Source organism: Neofelis nebulosa, chromosome 15 (assembly GCF_028018385.1).
Source record: "Neofelis nebulosa isolate mNeoNeb1 chromosome 15, mNeoNeb1.pri, whole genome shotgun sequence".
In the NCBI taxonomy this organism is placed as follows: domain Eukaryota; kingdom Metazoa; phylum Chordata; class Mammalia; order Carnivora; family Felidae; genus Neofelis; species Neofelis nebulosa.
The window spans coordinates 28,576,606-28,598,645 of NC_080796.1; the positions used below are offsets into that span (position 1 = coordinate 28,576,606).

The 22,040-nt window shown below is 40.0% G+C and overlaps 1 protein-coding gene and 1 long non-coding RNA gene across 30 annotated transcripts; one reads left to right on the forward strand and one right to left on the reverse strand.

The window, feature by feature from the left end:
- Nucleotides 1–4: 4 nt before the first annotated feature.
- PRG4 (proteoglycan 4) lies at nucleotides 5–17,472 on the reverse strand. 29 transcript variants are annotated; one of them, XM_058701331.1, is made up of 18 exons: nucleotides 17,351–17,472; nucleotides 16,676–16,774; nucleotides 14,002–14,124; nucleotides 12,631–12,750; nucleotides 9,652–9,798; nucleotides 9,009–9,131; nucleotides 7,055–7,534; nucleotides 6,644–6,940; nucleotides 5,978–6,601; nucleotides 5,792–5,857; nucleotides 5,480–5,695; nucleotides 4,358–5,407; nucleotides 3,604–3,681; nucleotides 2,641–2,777; nucleotides 2,211–2,367; nucleotides 1,545–1,742; nucleotides 958–1,083; nucleotides 5–205 (listed from the first exon to the last, which is right to left on the reverse strand). In XM_058701331.1, exons 2-18 carry the CDS (start codon nucleotides 16,746–16,748, stop codon nucleotides 108–110), a joined length of 4,113 nt encoding a protein of 1,370 aa, XP_058557314.1. In that variant the 5' UTR covers nucleotides 16,749–16,774; nucleotides 17,351–17,472; the 3' UTR covers nucleotides 5–107. The 29 variants fall into 29 exon arrangements, with proteins under 29 accessions (XP_058557314.1, XP_058557320.1, XP_058557309.1 ...); XM_058701337.1 differs by having other exon boundaries at nucleotides 5,792–5,839; nucleotides 6,056–6,127; nucleotides 6,200–6,601; nucleotides 6,644–7,534; XM_058701326.1 differs by having other exon boundaries at nucleotides 5,978–6,127; nucleotides 6,200–6,601; nucleotides 6,644–7,534.
- On the forward strand, nucleotides 11,915–21,366 carry LOC131496117 (uncharacterized). Its single transcript, XR_009254321.1, has 2 exons — nucleotides 11,915–12,574; nucleotides 21,037–21,366. It is a non-coding gene; the product is annotated as an uncharacterized LOC131496117 (long non-coding RNA).
- Nucleotides 21,367–22,040: the final 674 nt, after the last annotated feature.

Below are 22,040 nucleotides of genomic sequence, written 5' to 3' on the forward strand. Positions count from 1 at the left end.
TCGGTATGCTTCTCTCAACATTCTTTATTAATAAAATGTGTTTCAGTGTCAAAATTTTTCATTTTTTTCTTCATTTTAATTAGTTGATTCTTCCTTTGCCCGTGGGTCTAAGGACAGTTGTACCAGACATTGGACAAGGTCCGCCCAGAACGAGTAGTAATGACTCTTGCTGTTCTACTTGGTTCATCGATGTTATAGTATTGATCTAAATAAAAGAGAAATCCTTTTTTAATTTAAAAGAAAACAAAACACCTGAACTAAAAATAGGGTTTTTTTTTATTATTACACTCAAAGACAGTGTTTGTCAATTTAATATCAGAAATGTTTAGATTAATTAATTTGAATTTACAAAAAGAAAATTGCTTTCCCATACTGACCTTTCACCATCTTTCCATAAAATTAGGTTCATCTCTCCTTTTTCACGGTAAGAATTTGAGAAAAACTAAGTCTAAAAAATTATTCACTTGTTTTATCCTTTAAAAATATTTTTGACATTTATATAGGTAGAATAACTTAGATTTCTGAATTTTTCTAAGAAAAGTGCCCCAGGTAATATAATTGAATTAATAAAGGTAGTTTCTCAACTTCTTTGTGATCTTCATGACTGTGTAGTGATGCAAATCAGTAATATTTTGTGGCACAAGACCTCCTATAAATGCCACAGGCAGTAGAAGTAAAATACTGTTTTTAGTAGCAGTTTTACTCAAGTAATATGTTTTATTATACTAGGCTTTAATCTCATGAAGGATAGTACAGAATTGAATTGTAGCACATTCAGTTCAATTGAAAATAAGGTGAAAATCTAAACTTTCTCTTTTTCAGAGCAATTAGAATAAGTATAGTTTAACTTCTCATCTTTAGTCACCATTGAACACTCGTGGTTTTGCTTTAATTATATTATTTCAGAGATTAGAGCACATCTGTAAGAACCTATGAAGATTTTACTTAATAGCTTACCTTTAGAAAAGGCATAATAATCATAGCCATCAGGTTTTCTGGTGTTGGGCAGTGCTATAGCTGAAGTAACCACATTTGGAAATCCTCTCCAGTATAAACTCATTTTAACTTCATTATGGAGGAAACCTGTAGATTTAAAGATATCAGACTGAAAAGCAATGTACTATAGGAAAGAGCAGCCATTAGGCAGAGCTGGGTTTGAATCGCAGTTTGGTGACTTAGTAGCATTACTTTGGGCGAGTTATTTAACTTAAGTGCCTTAGTTTTTGCTCTCTCTGACATGGTACAAATACCTACCTTACAGGACTCTTCTGAGGTTTACAGATTTGTATGTAATGTTCTTGGTAAGAGGTACCTGATAAGTGGTATTAATTACAATGAACAAACCTGAATAAACATTTCTTTACTCTCACACACAAAGAAAGTATTGATCTGGTCCTCCACTGAGTTGGATTGATGTTTTACATCAATACGCTTTAAATTATTAGAGCTATTTAGTCACTGCATTCAATAAGCTTCATTCTGTAAGAAACTGTATTAACATCTATTTCATGTGCAAGAATTTTTAACATAGTGAGAAACATTACCTTTGTCTTGATAAGAGACTCTGATGGGTGAATAGCGAATTCTGATGGTGTGTGTTTGAGAAGGTCCTATGGCGCGTTCAAAGCGACGTCTCCTAACCTGTGTTGTTTCTCCATACACTGAATAATTGATAGCAGGCCTTCTACCAGTGCACTTTCTGACGGGTTCCTGTTTATAAATATACTGCTGAATGCCACCACCTATTATGTATTAGAAAATCACATATAATAATGAAAATTAAGCTTAATCCTCCAAAAAGGTGGAAAAGAGCTTTTACAAGATAGAGGAAATGATCAAGGTCTTTCATAAAGTATGTCCTGACATTAATGACCATTAGTCCAAGGGTATTATAAAATAATTACTGAGTCCTGAAATCCTTCCTGAATGAACAAAACCAACAAATTGTATATTTGTATATTTAACTTTGTTTGAAAGTAAATGATGACACTTATATTAAGGACCTGAACATTCAAATGAAATTGTAATTTGTATGCTGAGAGCTCTAAATACTCTTTCCTGTCCTCAGTTTTTTCATTGAAAATATCTGATTCCAGCCATTAAAGATCTTTTGACAGTAAACCCAGTAATAAATGAAAATATTGAATACAATTTCCCAGACAAATCAACTCTTAAAAGTTTTGTAATCTTGTCAATTATGTAACACATACCTCTCTTGAAAAAATACACAGATTCAGGTCTTTCCTTGTATTTAGCTATGGAGAGAGCTGCCACTATTTTTCCATTTAGTCCTCCAAATCCTTTTACAATTTGTTTGGGATACCCTGCATCTTTTATGTCATTGGTGAAACGCCAGTACTGAGAATCCTGAAATTCAACAGAGGAAATGATGTTAACAGCTTCGGAATAAAAAGGTTAGGGATTCATTCTTAGACTTAAATATGGGGAGAAAGTTTTAACTTCATTAAGTGAATAAATTAGCCTGTAATGTTACTAAGTTGTTAACTTTTCAGATTAAATTTTGATGATAGAATAGCTTAATAAAATATGGAGACCCTTCTGAAGTAGAGGTTAAGCTGATTTATGCTGTTATAATAATAGCTTGTTGCTGATTTCTCTGAAAAAAGATATTTTTCTTACCTTAAAGAAGAAAGTTTTTCCTTCACAGTTGCACCTAGTAAAAACAGTATCAACGGGGGAGGGAATACCCCAAACTTCAGTAATTTTACGAGCTGGAGATGGTGGACTGAATGGATTTAGCATCCAGAAATAATGACCTAAAATTGAAAGTGATCTATCAGCCTATAAGCTGAATGAATCCCAATAAAGAAATCAAAATGAAAAAAATTTAGTTTATCGTAAGAACAGATTGAATAAGCATTACATGACAAGTTTAGTCAATACCATGAGGACTAGTATAGTTAGTATTTGAACATTTCTGAGTAGAGATTTCTCAAGTCTGAAGTTCAAGCCTTTGAAATATTTTAATTTTCCAGTTTCCCTAGAAACTTCTGGCTTTGTGACTTAACAGAAAGTTACTTCTCTCTCCATTTCTTTACCTTTTAGAACCAAGGAGTTATAATTCAATGACTGCCAAAATCTCTTTAGCCTCTACTGTGCTAGTCTATGATTTGTTTCTGGTCAGATTTAATTAAAATATAAGAGGACTGGACCAGCAGAAGGCACAGCAGAGAATTAACGGGAAGTAACTGCTGCTCTGTTACACTCACACACAATGTAGCACTGTAGAAAACATCGCAATCAAGATGTTACTTTCAAATAAAATAGAGCAGGTAATACAAATCCTGATATCATTTCATTTGATACGAAATCAAACTATGAACTACCTTTTCATTCTAATGGAACGAAAAATCTTAGTAGTATCTCTTCAAGTTCTTTGTTTTGTTTGTCTCTCCCTATATGTCCAATTTTGTTAATCTTATGTTTTGGTTATTACTCTCAGGTTCTCATAATACTGTGTGAGGTACGTTCATCAATCAGTTTCCCTCCAGAAAGCTTAACCCAAACTTCCACTTTTCTTTGGTTCTCCCAAATGCCAAGAACAAAATGAAGAGCAGAAAAAGAAATACGTGCATAGCTCACCTCGAAATGCAACTAGTGTTCCATTGCGCAAAGCAGTCAGCCCATCTACTGGCTTACCATTGCATAAATTAGTCTCGTCTAAAACAAAAAATTAAGCCAAGATAAAAGAAAATGCGAAAAGTGTTCACATTCTTTTCAAATCCTCCCACAGTGTTGTTTTCCTCTGTTCACCTTTTCCTGAGCCTTTGAAGGGACTAGTGGGAGGTGTATGTATTTCAAAAATGAAAAAGAAGAGAGAGATTTCATAATTGTTTTACTTAAAAGTGATCATTATTCAAAAAGTAATATATAAAAATAAGTTGCGAATTGAAATAGGCCAGGTTACCCATTATCTACATGTATTAGATAATTATAGGATGTTTGATCCCAACACAAAATTCCATTTTTCAGTTCGGATTGCCTCTGAGACTTGGTTTGGTAAAGAATATTGCAGGTTTTTGCCTTGCGTTATACTCTTTTAAGGATAGACTTCCACTTAAGTATTTTTGACATTCTATACACTGTGTCTGCATATAGACACAGATGCACTAAGTTCCTAGCACACTAGGTTATTACATGATTTTCCAAAGACCAAATAACCTTACTACAATTACTCCTCTGCTTACCTATGGAGAAGCTGTAAAACTCCACAAGTTAACAAGTTCAGGATTCTAGATAATGTACTTCAATAGAGTGATACTAACTTGGCATTCTGGTCCAAATAAATTTAAGTTAACATCACCAATTTTAAAACAAAGTAACTGATGCTTGTTACCTGAAAGCATGGAGTTGATGGCAATGTCTTGATTGGATCCTCTCACTAAGATATCTGTGCCTGGGATAAATATAGGAGTTAACACAGGGGGCCTGGGGATCGTGTGAGGTTTTTCTCCCGCAGCATCTCCATCCTTATTTGGATTTACTTCAACTATTTCTGAGTTAGGTGTTTGGTTGGGGCTGGTGGTAGTTTGGAGAATGGCTTTTGTGGAAGAGGTGGGGTGTAATTTGGGCACTGTTGATGTAGTCATCCTTGGGGGAGTTGGTGTAGTCTTTGGTTTTCTCCTTTTAGGTATCGTGTTTGGCTTTTTGGTAGAAGTGGGCCTTTTTGGTGCTTTGGTTGGCTTTTGGGATTTAGGAGTTGACACTTTAGGATTAGCTCTGTCTTTTGGTGCAGCTGTGGTTTCTTCGGGTTTATTCATAGTCTCTTCAGATGTAGTTGCCTTTTTTGTTGTAGTCATTACTTTGGGTGCAAGAGTTGTGGCTTGAGGAGTATTTTTGGATGATGTGGCTGATGTTACTTGTGTGGTTATTCTTGTTTTGGAATCAGTGGTCTTTTCTTCTGTCGGAGTTGATGTAGGTACAGCGGCCATAATTCCAGGTGTCATGTGTATGTCTTTTTCTGTTGTTTTGTCTTTAGCTGTTGTAGTGATTTCAGGTGTGGTCACTCCAGGAGCCTTAGTTACAGGTATAACAGGTTCTTTGGGACTGTTTTCAAGAGCCTTTGGTGTGGGTTCTTTGGGAAACTCAGGAGTTGATTCAGCAGGGTTTTTGGGAGTAGTGGGAGGCTCCATGGTGGTTGTAGTAGAGCCCTCTGAGTTGGTTGGAGCAGGTGTCTCAAGAGAAGCTGGAGTGGGCTCCTTGAGAAGTTTGGGGATGGGCTCCTTGGTGGTGGTGGGAGCAGTCTCCTTGGGGACCGTGGGTGCAGGCTCCTTGGGAATGCTGGGAGCAGGTTCTTTGGGGGCTGTGGGTGCAGGCTCCTTGGGAATGCTGGGAGCAGGTTCTTTGGGGACTGTGGGTGCAGGCTCCTTGGGAATGCTGGGAGCAGGTTCTTTGGGGACTGTGGATGCAGGCTCCTTGGGAATGCTGGGAGCAGGTTCTTTGGGGGCTGTGGGTGCAGGCTCCTTGGGAATGCTGGGAGCAGGTTCTTTGGGGACTGTGGGTGCAGGCTCCTTGGGAATGCTGGGAGCAGGTTCTTTGGGGGCTGTGGGTGCAGGCTCCTTGGGAATGCTGGGAGCAGGTTCTTTGGGGACTGTGGGTGCAGGCTCCTTGGGAATGCTGGGAGCAGGTTCTTTGGGGACTGTGGGTGCAGGCTCCTTGGGAATGCTGGGAGCAGGTTCTTTGGGGACTGTGGGTGCAGGCTCCTTGGGAGCAGTGGGTGCAGTCTCCTTGGGGGCGGTGGGTGCAGGCTCCTTGGGAGCGGTGGGTGCAGGCTCCTTGGGGGCGGTGGGTGCAGGCTCCTTGGGGGTGGTGGGTGCAGGCTCCTTGGGAGCGGTGGGTGCAGGCTCCTTGGGGGCGGTGGGTGCAGGCTCCTTAGGGGCGGTGGGTGCAGGCTCCTTGGGGGCGGTGGGTGCAGGCTCCTTGGGGGCCATGGGTGCAGGTTCCTTGGTGGTAATAGGAGCAGGCTTGTTGGGGGCCATGGGTGCAGGCTCCTTGGGAATGCTTGGAGCAGGTTCCTTGGGGGTTGTGGGTGCAGGCTCCTTGGGAATGCTGGGAGCAGGTTCCTTGGGGGCTGTGGGTGCAGGCTCCTTGGGAGTGGTGGGTGCAGGCTCTGTGGGGGCCATGGGTGCAGGCTCCTTGGGAATGCTGGGAGAAGGTTCCTTGGGGGCTGTGGATACAGGCTCCTTGGGAGTGGTGGGTGCAGGCTCTGTGGGGGCCATGGGTGCAGGTTCCTTGGGAGTGGTAGGTGCAGGCTCCTTGGGGGCCGTGGGTGCAGGCTCCTTGGTGGTAATAGGAGCAGGCTTGTTGGGGGTGGTGGGTGCAGCCTCCTTGGGGGCTGTGGGTGCAGGTTCCTTGGGGGTGGTAGGTGCAGGCTCCTTGGGGGCCGTGGGTGCAGGTTCCTTGGTGGTAATAGGAGCAGGCTTGTTGGGGGTGGTGGGTGCAGCCTCCTTGGGGGCAGTGGGTGTAGGCTCCTTTGGAGTGGTGAGTGCAGGCTCTGTGGGGGCTGTGGGTGGAGGTTCTTTGGTGGTAGTGGATGCAGGCTCCTTAGGAGTGGTGGGAGCAGACTTCTTGGGGGTGGTGGGTGCAGCCTCCGTGGGGGCCATGGGAGCAGACTCCTTGGTAGGTGTAGGCTCTTTGGTGGTGGGTGCAGGCTGCTTGGGGGTGGTGGGTGCAGGCTTCTTGGGGGTGGTGGGTACAGGCTCTTTGGTGGTGGGTGCAGGCTTCTTGGGGGTGGTGGGTGCAGGCTCTTTGGTGGTGGGTGCAGGCTTCTTGGGGGTGGTGGGTGTAGGCTCTTTGGTCGTGGGTGCAGGCTTCTTGGGAGTGGTGGGTGTAGGCTCTTTGGTGGTGGGTGCAGGCTCTTTGGTGGTGGGTGCAGGCTTCTTGGGGGTGGTGGGTACAGGCTCTTTGGTGGTGGGTGCAGGCTTCTTGGGGGTGGTGGGTGCAGGCTCTTTGGTGGTGGGTGCAGGCTTCTTGGGGGTGGTGGGTGTAGGCTCTTTGGTCGTGGGTGCAGGCTTCTTGGGAGTGGTGGGTGCAGGCTTCTTGGGGGTAGTGGGAACAGGTTTCTTGGTGGTGGTGGGAGCAGAAGATTTGGTTGTAGTTTCAGCTTTTGGTGTAGATGTAGTAGGAGCTTTGGATGTCGGTTCAAAATCTTTAGCAGGTGTTTTCTCCGCACTTTTTTTCTCTTTAGGTGAAGTAGTCTTCTCTTTTTCTCTATTTGAAGTCTGTTTATTCGTTATAGAAGTCTCTTTAGTTTCAACTGCTGTCTCCTCACTGGTTGTTGAAGATGTCTCTTTGGGTGTATCAGAATTAGGTGGAAGACTGGGTTTTGGATTTGTCGGTTTGACTGTTGTAATCTTGGGAGACGTGGTAACTTTATTGCGTTGGGTGGTAGGAATGTCAGGAGTCGGGGTGAGCTTGACGTCACCATTGTCCAGTCCACTTCCATCTTCATCTACAACTGGTGGTTCAGGGTTAGGTTTCTTTTTAGGAGTTTTTTCCTTCTTGCTATCTTTTACTAGAAAAAAAAATATGCACATTTTTTACTTTTGAATAGTTTTCCATAGTGACCTAAAGAGCTCGTCCTTACCAGCTAGCTGTGTTGATAGCTGATCAAACTGCTTTATCTGTAGGCAAATTGCTAACCTGTAATTCATTAATTTGTTGTAAAATGGGAAATGATTAACTCATCTGATTGGGCTATTTTAGGGAATTGATGAGAAGGGATGAAAAAGCACAAGTAAAAGTCTATACTATTAATGTATAGAAACAAGTGGCAACTTTGAAATTACCAACATGATCAACTACACGAATTCATCTCTTTATATTAATGTTCTCTGCCTCTCACTTCCTCCACTCCTTTTACTTCACACTGTTGAGTGCTGCACTCTTCCTTCTGGAAACCTAGTTCCAACATCTTCAAGATTAACTGTACCAATTGGCCTCGGAAGCCTCTACAACTACACCTCAGGAATCTGTTCCAGTCACTCCAGCGGTGCCTACTAATCTGTTTCCATACACACAGCTGTTAGCTCTTCCCTTTCCTCTGCCCACCTAAACTCAGCAGCCCAGGGGATACAGAGAGGGGATTAGGATGCCATGGCAGCCAAAGACCTTGTTGAACAAGATTTCCCCTAGCAGCTACCCCAAGAGCTCATCCCTGAGATGCGTTCCATTTAACAAACATGTATTGCACTTGCATTGTATGCAAGACTCTGGATGATTCAAAGACTATTTGGCTATTCTGCCAGAGTAAAGGCTTCAGGGGAAATAACAACCACCCAGGAAATAGAGTTCTTTGAAACTCCAGTATCCAAAATTCAGTATTTCCTGGAGAAAGAGAATGTATTTTAGAATTTCAGGAAATTAAAAAAAAAAAAAGAACAAAAGGAATCTTTTTTTAGGAGGTAATTGCCTACCCCGTGGGACAGTCTCTACTACAAAAAAAAAAAAAAATCACCCAGATATGACATAATTTATTAGAAAAATAATAAAAAAGATCTGTAAAACGTGGATAACATTGCCTTTCCCAGAGATGTGTATGAGATTTTAATGGATTAACGTTTTAAAACACTTAAAGCAGCATATAAATGTGTGCAAAATAAAATAAGGAAAAATAAAAGGGAAAGCAAAAACCACAAGGAATACAGAGGAAGAAGGAGAAGAAAGAAAAATGATATCAGGTAGACAGGAATGAAAATCAAAAACCATAAATAATCATCTCCGGTGCCATCCTGTGTTTCCAGAGCTGCTGCTATAGCATCTTCTTATCCTTGGTTTTAAGAGTGCTTTCTTAGCTGCTCTGCACTAGTTTCCTATAGGAAGTTCTCATTAGTATCTTCTAAAATAACTTTCACAAATTATTTTTACAAATCTATACATGCCCCAAGTATTGAAATGTCCTCAAACCATTCTACCAACACGCATTGCTTTTAGAGAATTATTTTTAATATGGCATTGATATAGTCTTTGATCTTTATCAATGCTCAAACCTTTGGGTTTCTTCTTTAATTCTTTATTAGCAGCTGAATTTTTGGAAGACTTGACTTTCCGAATAGTTGAAGAGGAAGAGGAAGAGGAGGAAGAAGACTCTTGATTTTCAGAAACAGAATGTTCTATAAATCAAATAAAAAGGTTGATCACACCAACTGCAATTGAAAGCAAAAAACGCCAGTCCAAATACAATGAGAAATGTTGTTGACTGCTCTGCAAATGTCCGTGTTCTGCTTTTTTAATTTATCAGTAATATGATCAACTGCTCTTTAAATTTGTCAGTTAAAAGCCAGGTAGCTAAGCTTATCACAGATACCAGCAATATATATTACTTTCTCTCAAATTCCCCATGTCTCACAGAATCTAATTATTCTGCAGAAGATCTGGGCTTTTTTTTCCCAATGAGATTTGTCTTCTGATTACTGTAACCTACACCCATGCTGGGTTCAGTTGTAAGAAAAATAAATATCTGAGGGTTTATAATGTGGCTTAAACTTTGACTTAAAACACACTTTTTTAAAAAGTGTAATAAGCCTTTCATGACTCATATGATTCCCTTTTTCTATGAAGAGTCTTTTAAAAGTAGTTTACCTACAGCTTAGTCCATCTCAAAACCTTTTATTACATCTGTCATCTTCCTACCTTCTGTTATTTCCTCTGATTCTATAACTTTCTTAGTCTTCTTCTTGTTTGGTGATTTGGGTGAACGTTTGGTTGTTGATTTGATGGTTTGAGATGCTCCTGGAGCTGGAGGTACAGTCTTTGAAGATGGTGATGGGGGATTATGCACTGAGGCCAAGCGAGACAAGTCAGTTAACATCTTGTTGACATTCATCAGCAACTCTTAACTGTAAAAGGCATGGATGCATTTGGCTTCAAGAATAGAGGCTGGTGAAAACCAGTGTAGGCAGGCCCTTAGCCTAACACTAATTACCGCAAAGTGATTAATTCTGAGGAGCATTGCTATAAAATATAAACCTGAATTCCAGCCCTAGCCCTGCAAGTCTCTACCCTTGTGACCTTGGGCAAATGAACTAACCCTTCTTGAATTTTGTTTTCAGATCTGCATATTGAGATATTTATTCTAGATGATTTCTGAAGGTGTTTCTCTGCCTAAAAAATACCTGACTCTAGGGGAACGTGGGTGACTCAGTCAGTTGAGCGTCCGACTCTTGATTTCAGCTCAGGGCATGATCCCAGGGTCATAGGATCGAGCCCTGCATCAGGCTCCACGCTAAGCATAGAGCCTGCTTAAGATTCTCCCAATCTTGGGCGCCTGGGTGGCGCAGTCGGTTAAGTGTCCGACTTCAGCCAGGTCACGATCTCACGGTCCGTGAGTTCGAGCCCCGCGTCAGGCTCTGGGCTGATGGCTCGGAGCCTGGAGCCTGTTTCCGATTCTGTGTCTCCCTCTCTCTCTGCCCCTCCCCCGTTCATGCTCTGTCTCTCTCTGTCCCAAAAATAAATAAAAAACGTTGAAAAAAAAAATTTAAAAAAAAAAAAAAAAAAAAAGATTCTCCCAATCTTTCTCGCTCTCTCTCTCCTAAAACAAACAAACAAACAAACAAACAAACAAACAAAAAAACCCTCAACTCAACTCCATACCTTATGCCAATCTTCTATGATGGTAAAAATAATTACTGCATGTGAATGACAGGTATGTGTGCTCTCACAAAGAGAAATATAATAAGTACATTTGTCCTGTTTTCATATTCACTTAAATAAAATGATGCCAATCCACCTTTCTTCTTTCTAATTACAAAAGCTGTACATGAATATTTAGCCTTGTAAACAGTTCACACCTTCACATTATGCTTTTCTCGAAATGTGTTGCCCTTCCCCAAGTTAAACAACTGTTAATGGTTTGGTGTGTATCTTTGAAACCTTTTCTCACCCGTCCTCCTACCTTTTCTGTGTCTAGAAGACAAGACAAGGGACGTGTTTTGATCATTAGGAACCAGAAGAAAAGGAGAGGGACTTCTAGAGGATAGAAAGCGGAGGACAATGAGATGCTCTGGGTAGAGGGAATTGTGATAAATCCTGCTGCTCTGACCAAACATCCCAGAAACCCCTGCCCATGCAGTCTCTGTGAGCTGACCACCCCACACCTTCCTCTGTCTTCCCCCAAACAGCTCAGTTCTGCCATGTACTAGCTCATAATCTTGAGCCAAACAACCTCTTGGACTGTTTTCTCACCCACATTTTTTCAGCTCTTGAAACACTATGATTTTGAAATGTATAGATGCCTACCAGCCGTGTCTATAGCAATCCTGAAACAACTAAGAGGTGTGTCGTAAGATGGTTCAGTTGTTATTTGTAAAAAATGAAGTATTGAAGCTCTGGGTGGTTCCATTATTTTCACTTGAGACCCTGACTATCTTTGTGAATTCTGTAAATGAAGCATGACCTTCATCAAATTTGTTGTTGTTGAGTCCTACTTAAACCTCAAGTAATCTGACCCAGCACCCGGTAGCATGGTCTTTAACACGTTCTTTCAATGCTTCATCACTCTCTACCCAACCTTCCTTCCCACTCATCTTCCATCCAAAATAAATTCTTTTTTGTTTCACAGCCAAAACCATTATCAGGGCAATGAATAAATATGTATCCTTCATCATGGGTCCTTCTGAAAGCTGCAGGAACTCCACACTCAGTTTTTGATTATGAGGGTGTTGTCTCCATCATTTTTGGACTGCTTTCCAATGAAAACATTGAACAGTTAAGAAATATCCCTCAACTATGCTGATAAACAGTTTTTTACCCTATTTCTCCACTGTTCAAAAGAAGTAGGACGTACAGTCTTGTTTAAATAGAATAAGATTATGCAAGCAATGCTTATTTTCACTTTTACCTTCACAAATATCATTGTTTCAACAAAGTATAATTTAAGAATAAATATTTGGTAAACAAAAGAATTCATTATTTAAGTCTTTTTAAACTGTTTTGGAAAATCTGAAGTTTTATTATACTCTCAGATTAGTTCTCCAGGACCTATAACCAGAGAGGAGGATTTTAAAATGGAGCAATATCCCTTTTTATTGACTCTATCACACACAGGGATTTAGATAGAGATGGCCATGGGCTCCAGAGATGAGAAGGGACATACAACAGACGGTTGACAACTTCTCGGTAGGTTTGCCTATAACTTCAGCGTCTTTAATCAAACTCCTAAATTTACTACTTTAGAGAAGCTGTGTCATTCTGTCCTTCAATATACACTCAAAAATCTGAAGCCAAAAGCACAGCTAACTCAAAGGACTGCTGACTTTGTGGCGTCAGCACCGTTAGGGTGAAACAAGAAATCCTGGAATGAGCTGGCTACTGTTAATTGCACCTGAAATTGAACCACACCTGAGGAAAAAGTATGTGCACTCAGCCCCTATTCTCTCTATTCCTCAACCAGCGATCTCTGGAGCTCCTGGAGACTGACAGAACCAGGCAGTGCTGTTGGAAGAGGCTTTCCTTCATCAATTCATCTTGGTGAAGCAAAATTAATATGAAATGGCTTGTGCTAGTAAAATCAAGTCCTTGGGTGGAGTGCGTATTGGACATTATCAGCAAAGCTAAGGTAGGTGCATAGATCGGGCTGTACTGAGAGGCGCTGACTGATACCATGATGCTTACCTTTTCCACAAAAATTCTCATAATCGGAACAGCACTTGCCATACTTCTTACATTCCGAGTCACAGTCGCACTCCCTCCCTCTTGCAAAGGACTCGAAGCAGCGGCCTTTACAGGAAAGCTCTATCCAGAGCAAAACAAAACATAGATTACTGATTATGCAGCCACACCCATGTACTGATAGCCATTTCCCACCTTATAGCTGCCTAGAGTTCCAAAAGTACATTTCTGAGTCTTTTATTTGAAATTTGGAAAATACACGGTTTTCTAAGTGGAGAAGTCAGGAAGGAAATATGGTGCCTCAGGGAAGCTTCTCTTGCCTTTCAAGACTCTAAGAGACACCCCAGTGCTGAGTCATTTCACATACGGACAATGGAAAAGTGGGAACCCTTCATATGAAATCCCCCCATCCTCTCCATGTCACACCACTGCTTTGTAATAGATGCTTATTAAGTGAATGGTCAGATCCTACAATATTCCAAAGAGCTGGCATAATATAGATGGGTCACTGTTTAGGCTCAGAAATCATTTATAACGCAGAGACTTTTATTATGATGAACTGGGCAACATGTGGCGTTGAAAGATTTCAGCCTAATCCCGTGGCATAGATTATACTTGCTCATTTCAAAATAAGCTTTGGTTAGAGACACAATAACTTTACCAAAGCCTGTTTGAAATGATCACCTTCAACAACACATAATTGTACAGCAGTATATTTATCAACTTCACATACAGATTCTGAAGTAAACATAACTTTGAACCACTTTTAATGATAATTTTCATAAATTGGACATGAAATGCCCGTGTTAACAAAATGATCTAAAAATGCGTTCAGGTGAAATACCACCCATCATTTAAAATTCCGACCCTTTGGGTTTTAACTGAAATTCCTCATAAGACACTAATGCTTCGTACTTAAAGTGACTTTTTTCAGACAATTTAGAAACATGTTTATATCAAACAAACAGTAGATAAGATTATTTTATATCCATGGATTCTTTTGATGAAGCTATGGAAGAACCCCATCACTAAGCAGTTATATCCCTGATTGGTAAGTGAATAGTACTCATTACTATTTACTTGATGACTCCTGAGTCACAGCATTCTCTATTTCAAACAAGATATTTTACTTGGACTAGTCAATAACCTTGCGCACCTGTCAGAGTTCCAGGCTCCCCTCCTTTTCCCTCCCCCAAGAGTCACGAGCTTTGACACCATCCTTAGGTACAGCACGCTGCAACATTTATGCAAGGAAGGGAAAGGCATTTAAGCAAAAAGAAGCGCAGTAGTATGGAAACAGCACTGGAAGGGGCTGCAAGGGGACTCACAGAACAGTGCTGCTTGGCAGGGGAGACACTAGCTGTCGGGACTTACCCACAGTGCAGACTTTCTTGAAATCAGGGCAGCACTCCATGTAGTGTTGACAGTTATAATCACAGTTGCAGGTGGCATCTCTAGAATACCCTTCCCCACATCTCCCTGCACAGCTTGGTAAATCTAAAATTATACAATACTAGGGTAAACATGGCCAAACCACTTTACAGAAAGGAAGGGGTCTAATGAGGAGGACAAAGCCATTTGGTCAGGGAGAATTTTATCAATTGGAAAAGGTTGGGGATGATGGTTAGCAATGGGTCCAGGTGATCTTTGCCTGATCTCTGATGTGACCTTAATCATGCCACTTCATTCTTCACCAGACTGAGAAGATAAATACACTTTTGAAAATGAGGCAAAGGTAATGGCTTTGCATAAAGAGGGTGATATTCCGGCAGTAGTGGGGTTGGGGAGTTGTGGTGCGGAGAGCGGCCACAGCTCAACTGAGGCTGCAGCTAAAATGATGGCTAGTTGACATTTATTGAGCATCTCTGTATCTCTGTGCTGGGCACTCAGTCATATGTTATCTCTAATGTTTATGAAAATGTTACCAGGAGGGTATTAGTAGCCCCTTTTGAGAGATAAGGCAGCTGAAACACAGAGATTTTAATAACTAGCTCAAGAATACCTGGTTAGTTAATGGTTCCAGGATATATGTATTACAGATAAATTGTGTTACCTATAATACCTATAATAAATATGTGTTACCTATCAATTATTCATACTGACCTCTTTCACTCTCTGAAGTGTCCTGATTTGGATAACAAGTTACATGGTCACCTAGAACTTGAACTCTGATATATCTGATTCTAAAGCCAACACTATTCCCACCCAATCACATTGCCTCTCATCCCTCATGTTGAGTTTAAAACAAGCTGGTTAGGCCAGCAAAAACTTCCCTAGGCTTCCTCCTCTTTTTACTGGTGAGGATAACCGGTTCTTTAAATGTTGAGGAAGTGAGATGTTTACAACCACAGATACAGAGAAGACAAAATAAATAACTGTTCAAATAGCATCTGGGCATGAATATAAAGGTCAGAGTTATTCTGGGTGAAAAAAACAACAATATGAACAAAAGCATAGCTATCCTCAAATATATTTCTGAAAGTCATTTGGAAAACACCTTCCTGAGAGATAAAACCACAGAAATGTAACAATCGAATCCGTCTCTGGAATAGAAATTGGCAGGTGCAATGTCCTAAATCCATAGAGGGACGTTGAAACACACTGAAAAAATCTCAAAATAATGAGTCTGGGAAACTGAAAGTCTTCACATGCAAAGAAAATAGTAGATATTAGGACAACTTCCACAACCTTTTGCGTACATATGTGCACAATACATACAAAAACGCATATATAGTGTATGTATATAAATACATATATTATATATAAAGGAAAAAGAGAATGAGAAATTGAGAAGGCGAGAAAAGCAGCAACACAACATTAAAATCTATTCTTTCCTAATTAGCAGATTTCTGAATGAAGAAATCAATTATCTTTATAGGAAAAGTTTATTTTCATAGACTAAGTGATTGTCCTACTTTTACCACTGTTAATTTTAAAGATAATTTTACATTCATTCATTTAAAGGAGAGTAAAACCATTTTGGAGAACAACTGATCTTATTCCAGAGGAAAGGTAGATTAGGAAATGCTCTCAGTGTTGTGAGCCTTGTAATGCTATCGTAAGACAGCAGAGGAGTCTAAAGATAGTGTAGAGGCCATGATTCCTTATTAAACGTTCACATGTGCTTCCATGTGTTTTTCCATCTTATCTTAGTGATTCGGAAACTATGTCCATGTCAGGAGATTATCTCTCATGCTTAGATTTATGGGAATTTTAACTATTTTCCTGGAAATGCCTATTTTATAAATGCAATTTCACCATAACAAGCATGCACCTTGATTTTTCTTCTCTCAGGTTTTGCTTATCAAAGAAAAACAAGGATATGAAAATCCCATGTTCAGTATTATTGCCATTAATCAACTTTGATCGCATGCTAGAGACATTTGCTAAGGTGATTGCACTGGATATATCTTAACATTCTCTAAATGTCAGTGACAAGAACTGTTCATCCAGGACAGTTTTTAGAGTACTGTGAATAGTTCAATATTATAATATAAGATGACATTCACACAAGTAGAGTCCATTCCTGGATGAATAGTTCTTGTAAGAAACAGAGCACTTTCAAGATTAATCCAAGGCCATTTGAAACATTGTCAATGCTCACTGTACCACAGTGCCTAGTTCTACAGATCCTGAGAGAAGCTAGCAATAATTTATTTGATGTAAAATACTCATTAAATTTACTGGAAACATGCCATTTAAACGTCATTCTTTTCAGTTCATCTGATGATACTGTATCACAATAGCACAGTTTTATCATGTGTCCGTGGTTTCTTTTTTAGCTTTTGGAGTCACCGCAAAAATGAGTACAAAAATTAGTCTATAGAAAAGCTCCAAACTTGAAACGTTTCATAAGACATGAGCAAAAGTAAGAATTCCAAAATGCTTAGAAATGTTGCATACGCTTTTACATAATTTTAAAACTATACTATACATTAAATTCAAACAAATGTACGTTTTCAGAAATCTGTTTCTTTTGTGGTCATAATAGTCGAAACAGAATGATTAGCAACAGTTGTTAAATAAGTCTTTTTGGTGGTTAAGCTACCTTGAGAAGAAACTTGCTGAATCAAGAAAACAGAAAGCAGCAGCAAGTACATGGGAAGTATTTTCCACTCCATGTCTGTTTCCAGGTACCGAGACCTCACTGAAAAGAAAAGAAAAGCATCAGAAAACTGCTCTTTAATCTCACCACTAATTTATGCCCATGTTACTTACGGTGTTTCGGTAACTTTTAAAACGTGGGTTAATGATAAAACCATCCCACTCTTGAAACAAGACTTTTAAAGATAACGAGCTTTAATTCTACTGTAAATATTTCACCATCTTATGCAGAAGAAATCATGAGTCACCATCTCAATCATGTTATGGTCCATGTTAATACTTTAGAATTCTCCCAAATGAAAAACAGCCCTATCTCAAACTCCATTTAAATTATAGTATATACTTACAGTGCAAGGTTGAAATCCCAGCTTACAGGGAAAAAATAACCAGCTTCAGCAAAATTCAATTTAACAAACACAGGAGTGATCATTCCAACTTTCCCTTAACTCTCCATATAAATTTGTAAGCTTCCAACAGGTGTATTGTGTAGCTGTGATCCTTTTCAAAACTTTCCTACTCCTGTCCTTAAAAACTGTTCTCAAACTTCTTTAATAAAGCATAGCCCTATTGAATTGAAAACACATTTAATTCCACGAAGCGAGTTAACTTTGACACTTACCCGTAAAAGCAATAGTGAGTTTTTCCAATGTTCTGGAAGTCTTATATATCAGTGCAAATATATTGGGATGAACCAATTAGTCCAAAGGTTAGACAGAATCAACAGTGACAACACTATGAAATCAAACTTTCCTCATTTGTTGGAAGAGGGCCCAGACAACTAGACTTAGGCAACATCTGGAAAACACTTCCATTAAGAAAAATGACTACTACAAAATAAATTTAGGATTATTGGCCAAAACACACTTCTAATTTCTGAGTGAAGTGAACAAATTGTTCTGAGATGGTAAATAGCTCTGGCAACATCTGACTAGTGTATCAAAGCAGCAGCTTCAAAATAGTCAAGTGTGGGTATCACTTCTTCCTCTACCCCCCCCCCCCCCCCCAGTTAAGTCCAGCAAAGAGTGATTTTGAAATCTATCTACTGTTAGATTGTGGTCCAACTTTTCTTAACTTATGCTATTAAATCAAATGTACATTTCCTTTCTTGAGTATTTTCATTTTCACCGAGCACAGAAAATAGGCTCTTAATTGCCTCAAGGTGGATGGTCTGCAAGGGTGGATTTTCTAGCTTCCCTTACCATGTAAAAACCTTCTTCAAAACTGTAGCATAACAGACTCTTAAATACAGAGAACAAACTGAGGGTTGGTGGGTGGGGTAGGGGGGATAGGGAAAAATGGGTGATGGGCATCGAGGAGGGCATTTGTTGGGATGAGCACTGGGTGTGGAATGTAAGCGATGAATCACGGGAATCTACCCCCCAAACCAAGAGCACACTGTATACACTGTATGTTAGCTAACTTGACAATAAATTATATTAAAAACAAAACAAAACAAAACAAAAAACACCGTAGCTATCTCCCTTCGCCCCTTTATTTAAGCACAGCAGCATTTGGGAAAAGGTCTTTTAAATTATTAATTTAGATTCCTTACCACAGAAAATGTGAACCATCATCTTGTGAAGCTAAGTCAGCTCCACTCAAGGTCTTACCTCAGTTTGATATGAAATGTTCCTGTTAAAATCCTATCTAGCTACATAAGGCTGAGCTTGTGTCTTCGTACCTCCCTGAAACTGGCCCAGATTAACCCCAACCACATCAAGAATCATAGTCAACAAATGTACTACCTTTCACTGCAATAATCTGTTCATTTGTCTCCTTCCCAACCACCCCACCCCCTACAATCTCACTCCCACAGACTGCGGTTTCCCGAAGGACAACCAACGCCCGTGCCTTACCTCTGTTGCCAACACGTAGTCCAGTGCTTCACTGAGGTTGTGTGTTTAACACGAGCTCATGGAACCAAACTGTTGTATTCTGCTGTGTGCTAGGTACATGTAAACTAGCTGGGGACTGCATTGAAGCAACACAAGATGCTTTTGAGTTAAATATAATCCTCCACATTTTACGAATAAAATGAAGACTACAAAGAAAAATCTGTGACCCATGGAGGATACATAAGGAGTAGAAGCCAGAGCCAAGATCTGAACCCGTGTCTCTTCATTTAAATTCCCTCTTGCTTCTACTGTAATCAGCCCCTTTGGATCAACGCCATCACTCAGTACTTAATCATAGCACTAACATTTACTCCTTCATTTGTAGAGGTGGGTTTATGAGATTGTGACCTTTATTAAGACAGGGGTTATAAGCATCCCTTTGGTTCCCACAATGCTTATTCTGGGCTAAACACATAATATAAAAAGATAATTTAGAGACTATCAGTTCACCTCTAAGTAATCTCCTTCCTCTGGGAATTACCTCTCCATCTGTAGGGATATTTCCCTTTTAGCCACTTTCACACATGTGATTTTGCCACAGCAACTATAGCTGGTAGGATGAGGGGAAGAAACCTGAAATAAATTTGGCCAATATGGTTTCCTATGCTGGAAATTTGGAACTGTAATTCGGAGATGACAAGTCTGTCCATGTAGGCCTGTAATATGTAAACTTCTGTCCATGTGCTAAAGAAGCAGAAAAAATCCTTATGAATCAAGAGGTGCAAATGAGAGAGCTCTGATAACTTTCTAGTCTTGGTCATTCCTTGTTCCTGACTCCCACATGCCTCCTTGTTTGTATCTTTATGGCAGACTCCCCCTCGGGGGCTGAAGCTGGCTAAAGATACTTTCTGCTCCTTAAAATCACTAATCATTACAGAGTGGATGTATAAAAGATCCTGTTGGCTGGAACTGAACCAAATTCTCTGCTTAGCTTTACTGAGGTCAAGAGGGGTAAAGGAGCTAGAAGCTTTGTAACTTTTTCAAGTCAGACCTTGTTAGTTTCAAGTCAGACCAAGTCAGTTCCCTTGTTAGTTGTTCAAAATTCTGGGAATACCAAGAATATTAGACATACATATACACACAGACACATATTCTTAAAACAAATATAGATTGCTTTCTGATTATTGCATTTTAGAGTTATCTATTCTACCACTTTTCTTCTTTGGACAAATCTTACAATGATGCAAATGACATTCTTAAAATGATTAAAAAATCCGCTCTTGTAACACTTGCTCTGAAGTCCAGGTTCTATTCTGAAGTTGGAAAACTGACAAAGCAAAACACACACACACACACACACACACACACACACACACACACACGTGACCAATAATAACTTTAAACATATCCATTAATGCATTCTCATTTTCATCAAATATATTTTGTCTGCATAATGAAGTATGGAAAAGAATGAAATCCTTCATTAAATGTCAAGTTCATGAAGTTCAACTTACAAATACCTGATTTGCATAATTCTATGGGTAGTGAGACTATTTGGGTAAGTAAAGTTTGCCTTTAAGCCACGGAAGCATTTTAATTTTGTCTACTAAATATAGCTTTATCATGTAGACTAAATGCATCATTTTGTGACTATTGGGCCATTTAACCTTCCTTATTGATCACACAGCAATCATTCCATTAGGTGATAGGTACCCTTGTTGAGATCTCTTTTCTCATTAAAGGTATTTTTTTAATGGTCACCTAAATCTCATTTAATTGGGATGAAAATTATCCTAGGATTGGTTTTTAGTAGGGGGAGATGGGGAGAGGAGAGTGAAGAGAGATGGGGAGGACGTAAATAATACTGGGGCCGATATTCATCTTCTAGAGACGACCTTCACACAGTTCCTCCTCACAAGCATCAATTTCTGTGGTTGGCAGCAACACAGTGATGCCTTCAGAGAACACTCAAATGTGCTTGGGGATATTTGCTCTGCATTAAATTATCCCAGACTGTGCTTTCTCCTTGGTGTGCTGTCTCCATCCCTGCCATTAGTCGTCACTTTGCCCTGTAACCACTGTGTCTGTACCTAGTGGCTTCTCTCCATCTTTCCACATCTTTGATGTGCTTCATTTTCTTCCAGCAGCAGCCTAGGAAAAATTGAAGCATGCCAGGGGAAAACCACAGATGCAGTCTTGCTCTTTATTGCCCTCATTTTGCGCACAATGCTGTTAGAGCACTCTAGAAGTGGAATAACTCCTCTCCTCTCACGGGGAACAGTGACCAGGATTTGGGGACTACCTCTGTATGTTCTGTTCATGGCATTTTCACATACTGGAAAGGGCTGTGGCTTTTTCTCTGAATGTTGATCCAAAGTCTGACCATTAGGTAAGAAAAGTATTATTGCATTTGCTTTGGAAGGGTGTGGCAGTCGCATAATTGCTCCCCACCTTTTGTACCTTTTTCTAGCTGCCCAGCGAGACATTATATTGCCCAGCTTCCTCTTCAGTCATGTGTGGTCAGATGACAGCATTTCCTCCTACAAAATGTGAATAGAAGAGATATGCACAGCTTCCACTCTACTTTCCCAACAGAAAATCACTTCATCTGGACTTCCTGTTTTCCTCTGTTCTTGCAGAAGGGAGGGCAGGCTTCAGAGACCAGCCTTCATCATGCAGACAAGGATGGCAGCCTGGGAATAGCACCGTTTATGGAACTCACAGGCACTCCCTTTCTCTGGACTAGTCAAGAGAGTTGTATAAAAGCAAATAAAACTTCATTTTATTTGGACAGCTCTAATTTGGGGTCTTTTCATTACAGCAACTTAGATATTACCTTAACATAGAAATCTTAGGAAATTCCCAACTATTTAAAAATTTTTTTAATGTTTATTTATTTTTGAGACAGAGACAGAAAATGAGCAGGGGAGGGGTAGAGAGCGAGGGAGACACAGAATCCAAAGCAGGCTCCAGGCTGTCAGCACAGAGCCTGACGTGGGGCTCTAACTCGAACTTGTCAACCACGAAATCATGACCTTAGCCGAAGTCAGATGTTCAACCAACTGAACCACCAGGCGCCCCTGAAATTCCCAACTATTTAAAGGGCTGTATTCTAAAATTTGATTTCTATTCTGTACAGCAATGTAATGAATGAACTCTTGGTAATAAACTATTGACATTGGAAAGGGAGAAGTAAACTATTTTCACTCATAGATGACATAATTATGTATGTAGAAAATCCTAAGGAATCTGCAAAAAACTGTAAAAACTAATGAATTGAGCAAAATCACAAGATCAATAACAAAATCCATGTTGAGGCCTTTAATCCATGAACTGAGATGTGCTGCCTCTTTTGAATGTCTAAGAATAAGAATTTATTTATTTAGTCATACAATTCTTTTGGTGAGCAAAAAGTGCTCACTATATGCCAGCTCTAGTATGAATTGCTGGAGATACATGTATGTGCAAGAAAGA

What these genes read in the sequence shown, in the direction of transcription:
- PRG4 (XM_058701316.1), bottom strand. Translation starts at nt 16,748, where the DNA reads ATGGAGTGGAAAATACTTCCCATGTACTTGCTGCTGCTTTCTGTTTTC. An exon ending in GGCCCCCAACAAGCCTGCTC is followed by an intron (nt 5,858 to 5,977) that starts CTATTACCACCA and finishes AGGAGCCTGCAC; the next exon opens with CCACCGCTCCCAAGGAGCCT. An exon ending in GAAAAACTTTCTTCTTTAAG is followed by an intron (nt 2,368 to 2,640) that starts GTAAGAAAAATA and finishes GTTGAATTTCAG; the next exon opens with GATTCTCAGTACTGGCGTTT.